Source organism: Mus caroli, chromosome 7 (genome assembly GCF_900094665.2).
Source record: "Mus caroli chromosome 7, CAROLI_EIJ_v1.1, whole genome shotgun sequence".
NCBI lineage: Eukaryota > Metazoa > Chordata > Mammalia > Rodentia > Muridae > Mus > Mus caroli.
Genome location: NC_034576.1, coordinates 52,442,022 through 52,456,006, shown reverse-complemented (window position 1 = coordinate 52,456,006; position 13,985 = coordinate 52,442,022). Strand labels below are relative to the sequence as shown.

General features: G+C 47.8%; 1 protein-coding gene across 5 annotated transcripts in view; it reads right to left on the bottom strand.

The window, feature by feature from the left end:
* The window catches only part of Nav2 (neuron navigator 2), a 364,237-nt gene that overhangs the window by 243,649 nt on the left and 106,603 nt on the right, over positions 1-13,985 (bottom strand). For all 5 annotated transcript variants that reach the window (XM_029479481.1, XM_029479482.1, XM_029479483.1 and 2 more), the window contains exon 2: positions 4,383-4,500. In XM_029479481.1, coding sequence (XP_029335341.1) covers positions 4,383-4,500 — 118 coding nt within the window. The remainder of the gene's footprint in view (positions 1-4,382; positions 4,501-13,985) is intronic.

Here is a 13,985-nt window from a genome sequence, read left to right as displayed (position 1 = left end):
AACGTGCTGGACCCAGACAAAATTCTGACTTCCCAGGTAGAAAAAAACCTAGATCCAGATCTAGAGAAGACAAAGCCCAAGATCATAGTAGGCGGAATGCTGGGGGTCCCTCCAGTGGTGGCAGGGCAGCCAGGAGAAGTATCAGAAAGAGCTGGACTCCAGAGGAACACACCAGCTCAAGGGTAGCCACTGAAGTCTAACACATCGCGAGTGTGACCAGTAGTATCCAAATTCTAGAAAACTCCCATATGGGTATACATATGCATACATTGATGTCCACACAAATACACTCTATATTTTCTCATAGTGAGCACATAAAGAAGGGAATTTAGAGTTCAAGGGGAGGCATCCTAGACAGTCCACACCAAGATCAGAGAGTCTTGCTCCTCTCCCATCAGGAGAAATACCACTGGATAGTGGCGTAGTTTACATTCGAAATGCTAGCCTATGAAGGCACACTTTTCATGATGGCCTCTTAGAGGCAGAAGCAGAGGTATTTCTCTGAGTTTCATGCCAGCCTCGTCTACATAGTGAGTTCCAAACCAGCTAGTACTACATAGGAAGACCCTGTCTCAATATACAAAACGACACGAAGAAATTTCCCCATCAGGCTCATGTGTTTGAACCCTTGGTTGCCATCTGGTAATGTGTTGAGCCTTGTTGGAGGACGTGGGTAGCTGGGGGGAGAGACTTGAGCTTTACCATCCAAGACTGCGTTTTCTTCTCCCTCTGTCTCCAAGTATGGACACAGTGTGAGTAGCCAGCCTCCTGCTCTTTCCACCACACCTTCCTCGACGTGATGGACTTTGTGTGTCCATCTGCAACTGTAAGCCAAAATAACCTCTTTTCTCCTTTTAGTAGACTCTGTCAAGTGTTTTATCATAGCAACACTGGGGAAACTGTGCTTCCTTCCCAGTTTCCATCTTATCGATCTCTATGCATGCACAGAGCTCAGAAGTGTGCCCAGGCATGGCGCTGTCAGGGAAACACCAGTGTGCTAGCACCTGACCTTCTCTGAGAAGCCCCCAGCCAGAGCTACCCTCTTCTGGAGCCTGAGGTACCCCAAAATCTGTAGTCATACCATGAACAACCTTCACCTGAGAATCTGAAATCCAAACTGCCCCCCAAATCTGGAACTTTCTAAGCATCAACCTGATGTTGAAAGTTCCACACGACTAGCCTTTTGTTTCACATCCAAAATTATCTAAAAACATTGAATAAAGCTATCTTCAAGCTATGTATACAAAGGGCCTATGAAACTTAAGATTGCTTGCTTAGACTTAAAGCATTCCCAACAGATCACATGCATATGGAAGTCTATCAAAGCCCCCAAATCTGAAATTCAAGACACATGTAAACCCCAGCATTTGAGGAACTCTGCCGTTACTGACCTGAGCCTCCAGCATCACAGAGAAGCAGTTTAGTTCCAGCGAGCCATTCATCTGAATAGACTCAGGGAAGCATCCGATGCTCCCGAGCAGTGATAAAGCTGATGGCCCATGTTCACAGCCGTGCTCAGCAAACTGACAGCACACATCCTACCATGAGCCTCTTCTGAGTCTGTGGTGGGCAGGATGAATCAGCCCTGACACTCGACATCATCTTCCTTTGCCTACTGTTCTAGACAGCTGCTACCGAGTGCTATCCTGGAGCGCATCAAACTCACATATTTCTTATTTGATCTCCAACTTTCCTTTCATGAAGCACCCATAAAGAAAAACACAGTTAGCTGACCCACTTTCAAGTCAGAAAAACAGCTGGGGAGATGGCTCAGTCAGGAAAGTACTTGCCGTGCCAATATAAGGACCTGAGCTCAGCTCTGCCGAACCCACGTAAAAAGCAGGCACAGCAGTGCACGCCTGTGACCCCAGAACTGGAGAGCAGACAGGTGGATCCCTGAAGCTCATTGGCCAGGGATCAATGAGATGGCCCCATCTCAGAAAAATAGAGATGGTGAGGCAAGAGAGATGGTTCTGTGGTTGAGAATACTTGCTGCTCTTGCAGAAGACCTGAGTTTGGTTCCCAGCCCCATTTCAGCTGGCTTACAACTCCAGTGCCCTCTTCTGGCCTCAGGGAGCACAGCATTCACATGTATAAATATGCAAATGCAGACATACACACACATATGAGTAAAACTAATAACATAAATCTTCAAATAGAGTAAACAAAAGTGGAGGGTGATTAAGGAAGGTACCCTATATCAACCTCTGGCCTCCACACATGTATATGTACATATACACATACACTCACCCCATGCACTGTTGTACACACCCAATGCTAACAAGCATACACACACAGGGGAGAGGGGAGTGGGAAACAGAGGTAACAGAAGCAGAGTGAGGTAGGAGCCTGTGAGGCACGGAGCAAGGCAGAGAAAGACTCCTCAGTATTATCCTTTCTCCATTTTCTCTCTTACTGATAGATGAAACGGGGGCGGGGGGGGCACTCCCAGCAGAATCACACCCCTAGATATGCTTCAAGGAGGCTCAGGGCCAGCCACAAGCCTGCTGACAGGACCTCAAAGCCCAGATCAGGTACAGGTCAGAACTTCAACAAAGATGAATGCAAGGTGGAAGCATAGCCTCCAAGGCTGCAAGTCCAGCCCAGCCCTCTCTCCATCCCCAGTGAGCCATGGAGGTGCGCCAAGGTGCTCAATACATGGTCGTGGAACTAAAGTGAAGGCAGTGGCTACACCAGGTAAGAAGTCTCACATAGGGTCCTGGGCCTCACGGAGCCTCCCTTTCCCCATTGGCAAAATGGGAAATCTACTACCCACTTCCTAGGGGCAGAGGAATCTAAATGAGCAAAGCTTCTCAAAGACTGTGGTGTGTGCAGTGATGAAGAGCAGAAGGAAGAGGGGGGGATTGAAGGAGAAGTAGCACAACTCCGTTTAGGTGTCCTCCCATGAGGTACGCGGTGGTACCCACGCCTAGTCCAGTCCTTTCCCCGAGTGTGGGCAGGACCTGCAACTCCTACATTACGTAAGAGAGTTCGTCTCACTGGGACGACTGCTCCTGAGCTGGTGCTGAAGGGTCAGGATTCCTATATGGCAAGAAGCTCTAAGAGCAGCTGCTCAGAGGTGAGGGTGATCTCTAGCTGGTTGCCAGCAAGACTCAGCACGCAGAGTCCCCCAGTGACGAGGACATGAGTTCCACCAGTAACTGAAGCAAGCATGAACGCCAGCCCTTTCCCAGTGAGTCCCTGCATGAGGATGCGGGCCTCGAACATGATCAGAGCCTGACCTAGGTGATGTGTGGAAGCTGTGAGATAATAAAGGCATGTTTTAAATTGGCTGCCTTTGTGGCAGGAGCAAAGCAGTCCATGGAAGGAAGGGGAAAGAAGAAATCAATGGCAAGGTAGAGGGGAACCTTCTTTCTCTGTCAGCCGCAATCCCCACTTTCAGCCTAGGCCCCACTGCTTGCGTTTCTGTGGGTCTCCCTGCAGAACACTGGCTTAACCTCTGAAATCCACTCACTTCTCCTGGCTGAAAGGAAAGCGGCTTTTGCACAATAAGCGGAGAAGCTGGGGCCCGGTCCTTGGCCTGGACCTTCTTCTCTGGCATCAACGGGATGCTACAGTTGACAATGGCAACCGTCAACTGGATAATGTACACCAACAGATCTCCACAGCTCTGACTCTCAGACAGGGCTGCATACCAGAGACAGTGACATGGCCGGCATCCACCCACTGGTGCAATCGGCCCCTCCCAGCTCAGGTCTAAGGGGCAAACATCCCAATGGCTCAAGCTCTTTTGCCCTGGTATTAAAACCAGAGACCACCAGAGACCATCTCTGGAGCCTTTGATTTCCTCAGCCTCTGTCAGAGTTGGCAGGATTAGACAGCCCTGTGTTCTCTTTTCCTTTTTGAAGCATGCCCAAAGTTTTCTAAAAAGAACTATGTGAGTTAAGGAAAGAGAGTCAGGCAGAAGGCAGGACACAGGAAGAGAGTCCATCTCAAAGCCCCAGTTTCCCACTTTGGCCCTGGGTATTCTTTTCCCTGAGATGGCCAAGGCAGCTCTGCCATAACTTTTCTTCTTTTGAGAGCACGGGCTGGCCTTAAACTTACTATGTAGCCAAGAATGGCCTTGACTGGCTGATCCTGCCTCCAGGTTGTGAATCATCATACTGGGTTTATATGGTACTGGGGACGGAACCTGGGGCTTGCATTCTAGTTGAGCACTCTACACCCACAGCCCTGCTGAGTTTTAATGGAAACAGTTCTAAAGCTGGGCTCCACACAATCAGAATCAAAAGGAAGTCAAGAGGATGGGCGACATGTCCGGCAGAGATGTCAGGGTTCGCATTCCCTCAGCCCACGGGACCTTCCTGGGTTGCCTCTGCTGTACCTCACTAGCTAGCCCTCAGAGGGAAAGATGGACTTACCTACAACCTGGATGATCTGGGCCAGGAGCACGCCATCGGTCACATCTTGCTGGAGGTCCTTGATGAGGCGTTTGTGGCCGGATTTAGCGAGGTAATGATTGGCCCAATCCGTGTAGATCTACAAAGAAAGCACACAGGCAACTTCAGGAATCTGAGCATAGCCCCCTGCAGGGTCAGAGGCAACTGCTGGGACCTATGTTTGGGTACCCCAGTCACTTTCCTGTTGGCACTGGCAAGGGAGCTGCCAGAACCATTAATATTCAGTGCATTGTGCTGGCTAGGCATTCAGCTAGCTGCAACGGTCCCGTCTATTGAGAAAGCTGTGTCAGGGTCTAGAGAAAAGCTAAAAAGAGCGTCAAAACATGCACAGACCTGAATAGGCCAGGGGACAAGGAACTAATAGTTTGTCCAGACAGCTTTGAGACACTGCAGCTCTGAACACAAGTGAGGCCTCTCCTAGCCTGTCACAGCTTTTTCACCTTATGGAGAAAACATATGGGGAGTTTGCCACCCAATAGGCATCTTTGGATGGGCCTTTTAAGGCAAAGAGGGCTATTGAGTGAGCAGAGTTCTCAAGAACCTAGCTCTCCTGTAAAGCAGCCAAGAGGGAAACATAGAGTCCTGCTCTCACACACGTGGAAGTAGAGCTAACTATGGCCTTGCCATCATTGAAAATTTAACTGGGTTAATTAAAAGCCAGCCACCATTTTTACTGTCAAGATTCTACAAATAGGGAGCCGGTGAAATGGCTCAGTGGTTAAGAACAATGGCTGCTCTTCCAGAGGTTCTGAGTTCAATTCCCAGCTACCACCTAGTGGCTCACAATCATCTGTAATGGGGTCTGATGCCCTCTTCTGTCATGCAGGCATACATGCAAATACAGCACTCATATACATTAAATCAATCAATCAATCTAAAAAAAAGAGAGAGAGAGATTCTACAAATAAAACCTAGCCAATTCCAATAATGCTGTGGGACCTCTTTCCCTAGAGAGACAAATGTTTTAAACTTTATAAAGGACCAGCTACAAACGGATGATTGTACCAATGTCTAACTTGGGGAACCGATGAATTTATTTCTTACTTAGGGAGAACTGGTAACCTCCAAGCTGCCACAACTCTGAAATGGCTCGTCCCAGCAGGATGACCACTTGCCGCAAAGATGGCCTTTCTCCTTCAATGATCTTTCCAGAGACTATAGACTTTAGCACCTCCCTTGGTCCAGAGACACACAGGAAAATCGTGGCAGAATTATATACAACTGGCCCATGCAAGGTATAGGAGTGGGAAGAGCTGAAATCTCAGGGGAGGTTTCAAAGAGCCTCTCTACCCACGCTTTCTAAGGGCAACTGTCTGGCAAGCACCGAAGAGGAGGGTAGCTGCTGTGCCCAGGGAGCGCTCTACATCTTTAACTATATCAGTGTGCATAGCAGCCCAGAAGGCAGGAGCTGGGTGATCTGTGGGAGAACAGATTCCCTGGGGAGCTCAGCGCACCTGCTCTTCTAAATCACAGACTCATTAGAGCAAAGGATTATTTCCTTCTAAGCGGGGAAGCAAAGAAAACTCACCCAAAACCCAGAAAAGACCCCCTCCCAAAACATTTCCCAGTTGATTTAGAGGGAGGACTATATTTATTTCTGAGCTTGTATGGGAATGTGAGGTGGGGGATGGTCACACCTTTTCTCAGCGACATGAATGACTACTCAAAAGAAAGGACGACACCCCTTCAATGGGTCAGAAGCCATTGGTTTTACATCCAAACCTTCTAATGCCTTTTCCATTCACCATTGGGCCTGCCCCAGAATTCACAAAGATCACAGAGCATAATTTCAACTGGCCTTGGCCTCTTTCCTCCATCCTTTGCCTGAAGGAATCTTTCTTTGTTGGGGGTAATGGGGGAAAGTGGGGTACAACTTTTGTGGATAGGCAGTATCTGCAGCTGCTAAACCCTGGGGGCAGTGAGACCTTCATTCCCAGAAGTGATAAGACTGTGCACTCTGGTTCAGAGGTGAGAGAAGCCACTTCTTCCTCTACTCATCACTAAGCCCTCCAACTTCCATTGTGAAGACCCATGCACAGACTAGAGGCCCATGGGAACTTTTTCTTTAACAGCCTGGGTACCGGATCTTACATCCATGTTCCACTCCTCCCCAGACTGGCAATCTACCCAAGACCAGAGAGCTGAGAGAGAGAGAGAGAGAGAGAGAGAGAGAGAGAGAGAGAGAGAGAGAGANAGAGAGAGAGAGAGAGAGAGAGAGAGAGAGAGAGAGAGAGAGAGAACTAGCTTACACTTTTACCTTCTTGGGGTTTTTTGTTTGTTTGTTTGTTTGTTTATTTGAAGTTAGGTCTTTCATAGCTAAAGTCTATGTAGCCAAGAATGACCTTGAACTTCTGGTCCTCCTGCCTCCACTAGCTCAGTGGTGAGATGGCAAGTGTGCATCACTATTCGGGGTGTTACATGGTTCTGGGATGTCATACATGCGGTACAAGCCCTCAACCAGCTCAGCTCTATTCCCAGCTCATCTTCAATTCGTATAATTCAGTCCAATAAATTCAGAGAAGGCTAAGGGATCAAAATACCATAGCGGCAGTTAAGATGGGCAAACTAAAATGTAAGCAGTTAATAAATGAAATTATTCAGAGGGAGAAATGAAAGCACACTAAAAAGAACGGAGGCAGACCCAAACCCAAGTCTCAGCTCTGAAAGCAGCGCCAAGGATGAGACCTGGGTACGTCTGACTCAGTGATGATCCTCAGGGTAGTACCTCAGCACACACAGTACATCACAGCCTCTCAGGGTGGATAAATGGCTGGCTGGACGATAGCCAAGAGCTACCAAACCCATCTGAGAATCAATCTATCTTTCTTTCTTTCTTTCTTTCTTTCTTTCTTTCTTTCTTTCTTTCTTTCTTTCTTTCTTTCTTTCTTTCTTTCTTTCTTTCTTGTTTTTCAAGACAGGGTTTCTCTGTATAGCCCTGGCTGTTCTGGAACTCACTTTGTAGACCAGGCTGGCCTCGAACTCAGAAATCTGCCTGCCTCTGCCTCCCAAGTGCTGGGATTAAAGGTGTGCGTCACCACGCCCGGCAGAATATTTCTTATCTGTAAGATGAAACCTGCATGTGTGTTTCTTAGCTATGATGATACTGAATCAGCCAACGCATTTGAAGGCAAGTTCTTTTTTTTTTTTTTTTAAATCTTTGAGATAGGGTTTCCCTAAATAGCCCTGGGTGTCATGGAACTCACTATGCAGGCCAAGATTGCCTTGAACTCACAGAGATCCACCTGTTTCTGTCTCTCAAGTGCTGGGATTAAAGGAGTGTACCAAGATGCCCAGCTGAAGTCAGGTTCCTAACCCAACATCAGCCAGGGCAATGCAGTGTCTGCTACACTTGAAGCCTCCCCTAACCATGCTAAATATATGGACTCATCTGATCCTCGTCATTGCAGTGGTCACTTGTCAGCAGAGAAAACGGAAGCGTAGAAGGATAAATACTACATTCAATGCCACAGTAAGCTGTAGGGCCAATAAGGGGAGCCCAAGCTGAGTTTTCTAGATTCCCCAACACATTCTTCAACACTGTTTCTCTGAATAAAGTCTATATGTTAGGTTATCCATCCCCCCATGACATCCTATAGGTTCATTTCTCTAGTTAGTTAGGCTGCAATAATTCAAATTTAAAGAAAGATCAAGACCCAAGGCTAGCTCCACCTTGTTCTCTGAATACTATTGGTTAAATCACCCACGGAGTAAGTTGCCCAACCTTTCTGGGCTTCCTTCTGTTTATTTACCATAACTGAAACCTTGAACTGGATGCCAGATAAGTCCTTCTTCTCCGTTGATTTCTCTCAAGTATTTTGTCATAGTGGTGGAAAGCTGGCCTGTACACTTCCCAGTCAAGGGCAGCGCCCATAGGAATCTCTCAAAACCCAGAGGCATCTCACCAGCCATGTGGGAGGGACCACAGGAATTGAACTCAGGACCTCTGGAAGAGCAGTCAGTGCTCTTTAAGTGCTGAGCCATCTCTCCAGCCCCAAGGCCACATCTCTTAATGCTTCCCAAACCTAGTTTTCCTAACTAGGGGCCAAGCATTCAAGCATGAGCCATTCTCTTTCAGGCCGCCACACTCAGCCTCACCATCCATAACAGGGGGACGATATCAAACACATTATAAGGTGGTGCTGGCAAGCTGTGGCCTGGACTAATGCCAGCTGGGCACCTGTTTCTGTTAGGAAAGCTCGTGGGACACAGCCACATCCTTTTGTGGTCTCTGGCCACTTTTCATGCCACTAAAGCAACACTGAACAGTTTTGACAGAAATCTTTGGCCCATAAGACCTCAAATATTTGAATCTGATTCTTTTGAAAAGTTTGCCAGTCTATGCTCCAAAGAGCAAGTGCGACGACACGCCTGCACCACGCAAGCACTCAGCAGTCATCACTGCCATCCACCCCAGGAGTACTCATTAGTTCTCCCGTCTCTTCACTGCTTCGGCTTGCCCCGCGCGGGGGCTCCCTGGCTCAACTCCAGGGACTGCCCTCCATGGAATTACTCTCTGTTTCCGGATCCAACCCTCGAGTTCCCACTACCAGATGTGGGCAACCACCAGATCTGGCCCAGCTTCTGGCACATGGCAGGAGGCCATTGTGTGCCTGCTGGGTCAAGCTGCGTGGAGAGTGGAATGAGAAAGAGTGCGATTGATGACCCATGAAAACTAAGGATATGGGTCCTCGGTGAGTCTTCATACCAGAGGAAAGATGGGGGCGGGGGCGGGGGCCAGAGTAATGGTTCAGAGATTAAGAGCATTGGCTGCTCTTCCAGAGGATGGGGTAGCGTTGGGGGGCATTCAATTCCCAGCATCCACATACTGACTTAGAACTATCTGCTACTTAACTCCAGTTCCAGGGAATCCAACCTTCTCTTCTGGCCTCTGTAGACACTGTATGTAAATGGTACCTACATGGACATGCAACAAAACACACAGGCACATTTTTTTTTAAAAGTGGTTTGTTTGTTTGTTTGTTAAAAGAGAGAGTGGGGCTGGAGAGATGGCTCAGCGGTTAAGAGCACTGATTGCTCTTCCAGAAGCCCTGAGTTCAATTCCCAGCAACCACATGGTGGCTCACAACCATCTATATTGGGATCTGGCACCCTCTTCTGAAGTGTCTGAAGACAGCTGCAGTGTACTCCCATACATAAAATAAACAATTCTTTAGAGAGAAAGAGAAAGAAAGGGGGGGGGAGGGGGAGGAAGGCTGGAAATAATGGTTATTTTTGCCACCTTGACTATATCTAGAATTAACTAAAACCCAAGTGACGGGGTACACCTGTGAGGGGTTTTTCTTGATTGAATCTCTTGAAGTGGGAAGTCTACCCTAAATCCGGATCTTTTCTGCAGTGAGAAGATCCACCTTCGATCTGAGTCACAGCTCCTGGTGGCAGTCTATACAAAGGATATGGAAGAAAGAAGGGCTCGCTCTTTGTCTGCTTGCCCTCACTTTCACTGGCAAGTTCATTTCTTCAGTGGCACACTGAAGACCAGCTGAGACATCCAGCCTTGTGGATTGACTGACTAATGAATTCTTCTACTTTCCATTGGGAGACAGCTGTTGTAAATTTCATGTATGTATGTATATATGTATGTATGTATGTATGTATAGACTGATAGATTCATTCTATCAGTTGCATTTCTCCAGAGAACCCTGACTAATAGAGCAGGGAAATTAATTATCTCATTCAAGCATAATCGTTAGGACCATCTAGCATGGATCCCTGATAATTTGGAATTTCCCTTCCTCTCTCACTTCCAGCTCTTGACTTTGGAAGATGTGAACCACACAAAACCACTCAGGTTTAGTTTTACATAAACTCAATTCCGTATCCTTCCCGTGACGTTTCGGTCAATCACACAACTTAACACAGACTTTCCAAGGGACACTATGCTGGCTGGCTGGCTACTTTTTATGTCCACTTGACACAGTTGGAGTCACCTGAGAAGAGGGAACCTCAATTGAGAAAACGCATCTATAGGACCTGGCTGTAGGCAGGCAAGCCTGCCAGAGCCTTTTCTTGGTTAGTGATGGAAGTGTGAGGGCCCAGACCATTGTGGATGGGGCCATCCTGGGGTGCTGGTCCTGGGTTCTATAGGAAAGCAGGCTGAGCAAGCCATGGGGAGCAAGCCAGTAAACAGCAGCCCTCCACGGCCTCTGCATCAGTTCCTGCATCCAGGTTTCTGTCTTGTTTGAATTCCTGCCCTAACTTCCTTCAACAGTGAACAGTGATGTGGAAGAGTAAGCAAAATAAATCTTTTCCTCCCCAAACTGCTTCATTGTGTTTCATCATGGCAGCAGAGACCCTAACTATTCACTGGAGACCTACTCCTTAGGTTCAGCAACTCTACAACAAATTCTCAAGGTAGGGTGAAAGCCAGAGACTTTGGGTAGCCAAAAGCATGTCTCCAAGGTTCTCATTCCCCCCAAATTATGGGGACCTGGGGGCCACTGCTGCTTTTTGTAGACACATAATGATCCTCATTTTGCCCCAAGAGGGGACCTATGAATTTTTAACAACACAGTTTTAGTGGGGGGAAAAATTCCCAGTTGGATTTCAAATCCTCAAACCAGTTCAAGTCAATTTCAGACTGGTGCCCAAGCAGGCATCTCTAACCCTGATTTTCCCCTGTATCCACAGCCTCTGTGCTACACAGGTAATGTTCCTAGAGAAGCTGCTGTCAAAGCAATAGCAGGAGGAAGGGGTGGGGGGTGGGGGAAGGCCAGGCAGCAAATGTGACTTACTACAGACCCTGGCAGGATTCCAGAGCGCCAAGTTTGCTTGCCTCTCACTCCACAACAGTCTCTGTCATTGGAGTTGAAACCCAAAGGGGAGACTTTTGACAATTGGTGGAAGTAAAGGATCTGATTACCAGATGATGCTTGCACTGTGCTGATCAATGGGGGATAATAATGTCTCCAAGTCTGGACCTCAGTTAGTGAGGCTGTTCTGTAATGAGGAATCACACCACAGGAAAAACCGTACCGGCAGAACTAGAATGAAGAGATAGAAAGCAGGCCAGAAACACAGGCTGGGACTTCAGGCAGAAGGAGGGTACCAAGAGAGCCACTCACGGGGAAACTAGAGTAAGAGGTGTCTTGAAAGGAAATACGAACAGGGAGACTGGTGATCAGAGCAAAGCAGTCATTTGGCATCAGCAACTGCTTCCCGTGTTCACTGTAAAGGATGCTACTGTCTGTCTTTGAGCCAAGACTTTGGTCATGTCATCAAGATAACATCTTTCCTTTGCCTGAGCACTGTGCAGTCAGTCAGATGTCTTCGCCCTGATTACCCAGTGCTACAAAAGTGATACTGTACCAGCAGATGGGGTGTTTTCACTTTGTTTTGTTTTGTTTTGTTGGTTTGTATTTTACTATAGCAAGGTCAGTGCCTCCTCAATAGATGCTAGCTTGAAGAAAAATAGAAATGCACATTTGGAACCCAGGATAAGGATTACATGTTCTGCATCACCAGCCAAACGGAGAGAGAAGCCCAGCACAGAGGAGGAGAAATCTTCTGTGTGGGGCTGCAGAGCCAGAACACAAGCTCTGCTCCTCCCCCAGTGTCTGTTAGAGTCCACTTCTGCCCAGAGCACCCCAGTGCCCACCTGGAGGGCACTGACTCTCGCTCCACTCCCATCTTAGGCATGCAATTCATCACTCTAGCCCCATAAAGGTGATGCATGCAGCCTCTGGTGTACACGTGGATCAGGCTGAGCTATGTTTAGCCTTCCCAGTTGTGGGTCACTTGATGGATCTCATCCCCTGTGGACCTCAGTGTCCCTCACAGTGCAATGACACACAGGTGCCTTAGACACAAGGTGATATCACATATGTAACCAGCTAACGCAGTGTCAGTTTCTAGCACAATATATTAAATACAAAGCTGTTCTTAATATTCAAGTTAAAACATTGAGTTTTAGAGAAAATGTCAGAAAGAGGCCACTCTCTTCAGAGCCTCACATTTTTAGCTATTTAATTGGCAATCTTTCCAAACAGATTTCATTGAGAACTGTAACATAGCCAGCTTTTAACTGCCACTAATTTCCTTTTCTTGGCAACCCAGGGGCATCACTCTGAACACAAGGCCACTGTGATGTGCTCAAGGATGTTCCTAGAACCCGCTTAAAAGACTGACAGTCTTTGAACATCGTGTATCCATAGCAACCTGGGAAGTAGAAGCATCCCAGCAGTGGGGAGGCAGAAGCAGGAAGACAATTTGAGCCTAGCCTGGGCTACATAGTAGCCTATCTCAAAAAAGAGCAAGAACTGTTTAATGTCTTGACATGGCGTGTCCTCAAAGAAAACACACAGATGGGGAGACCCTGTGACCATTTGTGCTGATTTCAAGTGAGAAAGGCTTGGCTCCTTTAGCAAGGGGACCCCCACCAAAAAGCTGGGCCACAGAAACACTGAGATTGTCATTGGCTTCTCTGTAGCCAACACCCCCCAACACACACACACACACACACACACACACACTTGAGCACAGGTGCACCCAACTGCCAGCCTCTGCTCCTGGGGTACACTTTGAATGGAGCCATCACAAAGCATGGACAAGGATCTTTGGACTCAGAAGAAGGCAGTAGATATAGAGGGCCCCATCTATACCCACTGCTCTGTAAGTCTCACTTCTAAAGGGACTTGCATGCAAACACAGAGGGAGCCACTGGAGTGGCATGGCTCTTTGTTGATATCAACTTTAGCCCCCCCCCCCACACCCCACCCCAACATCCCGCAAGCTGGGCTTCACCTGAGTATGAAAGCAATCTGTTTAGTGCTGCATCTATGCCTCAGTGCATTCAGCAAACACTTCCTGAACACCTCACCTGTTCAGGATGCTGCTCTGATTGTTGTATGCAATGATAATTGAACACATCTTCCAGAGTCAAGCCATGAGGTTTCAAACATGCCTCAACCTCTTCCCGGCCAGGGGATCCTCCATAATGCAGTTAAACTAACCAAGCCTCAGTTTCCTTACCTGCAAAATGGGTTGCCTCGCTATTTGGGTTCCTGTGAGGTCATAAGACCATGTACTGGTTCCTGGTATAGGCTGACTGTGCTCTCTATGAGCAGGAGGGGAGCAGATGACACAACACGAGGACATTTGGCAAACCAGGGATTCCTTTGTTCTCATCTTGCCTTGGAGCAAGATGTATCACTTCTCTCCAACTGACATACTAAGGAAGAACTTGTAATAGAGAACTTTTATTGACAACTCTACCTGTTGGTATTCTGTCTGGACTCCACCCCCACAGTTACCTGGCAACAGCCAGGTAGGCCTGGCCCACTATAAAAGGGGCTGCTTGCCCCCTCCTCACACTGTTGCCTCTCTTACTCTCTTGCCCCCTTGCTCCCCCTCTCTCCCCATCCCCTTCCCCCCTCTCTCCACATGGTCATGGCTGGCCTCTACTTCTCTACTCTCTCCTTCTCTGTCTCTACTACCCTCTTAACTCCCCTCCTCATGCCCTATATAAACTCTATTCTTCTATGCTATATAGTCCTGTAGCTGGTCCCTCAGGGTCCCACTGAGGCACCCCCTTCCTCCACACCCCTT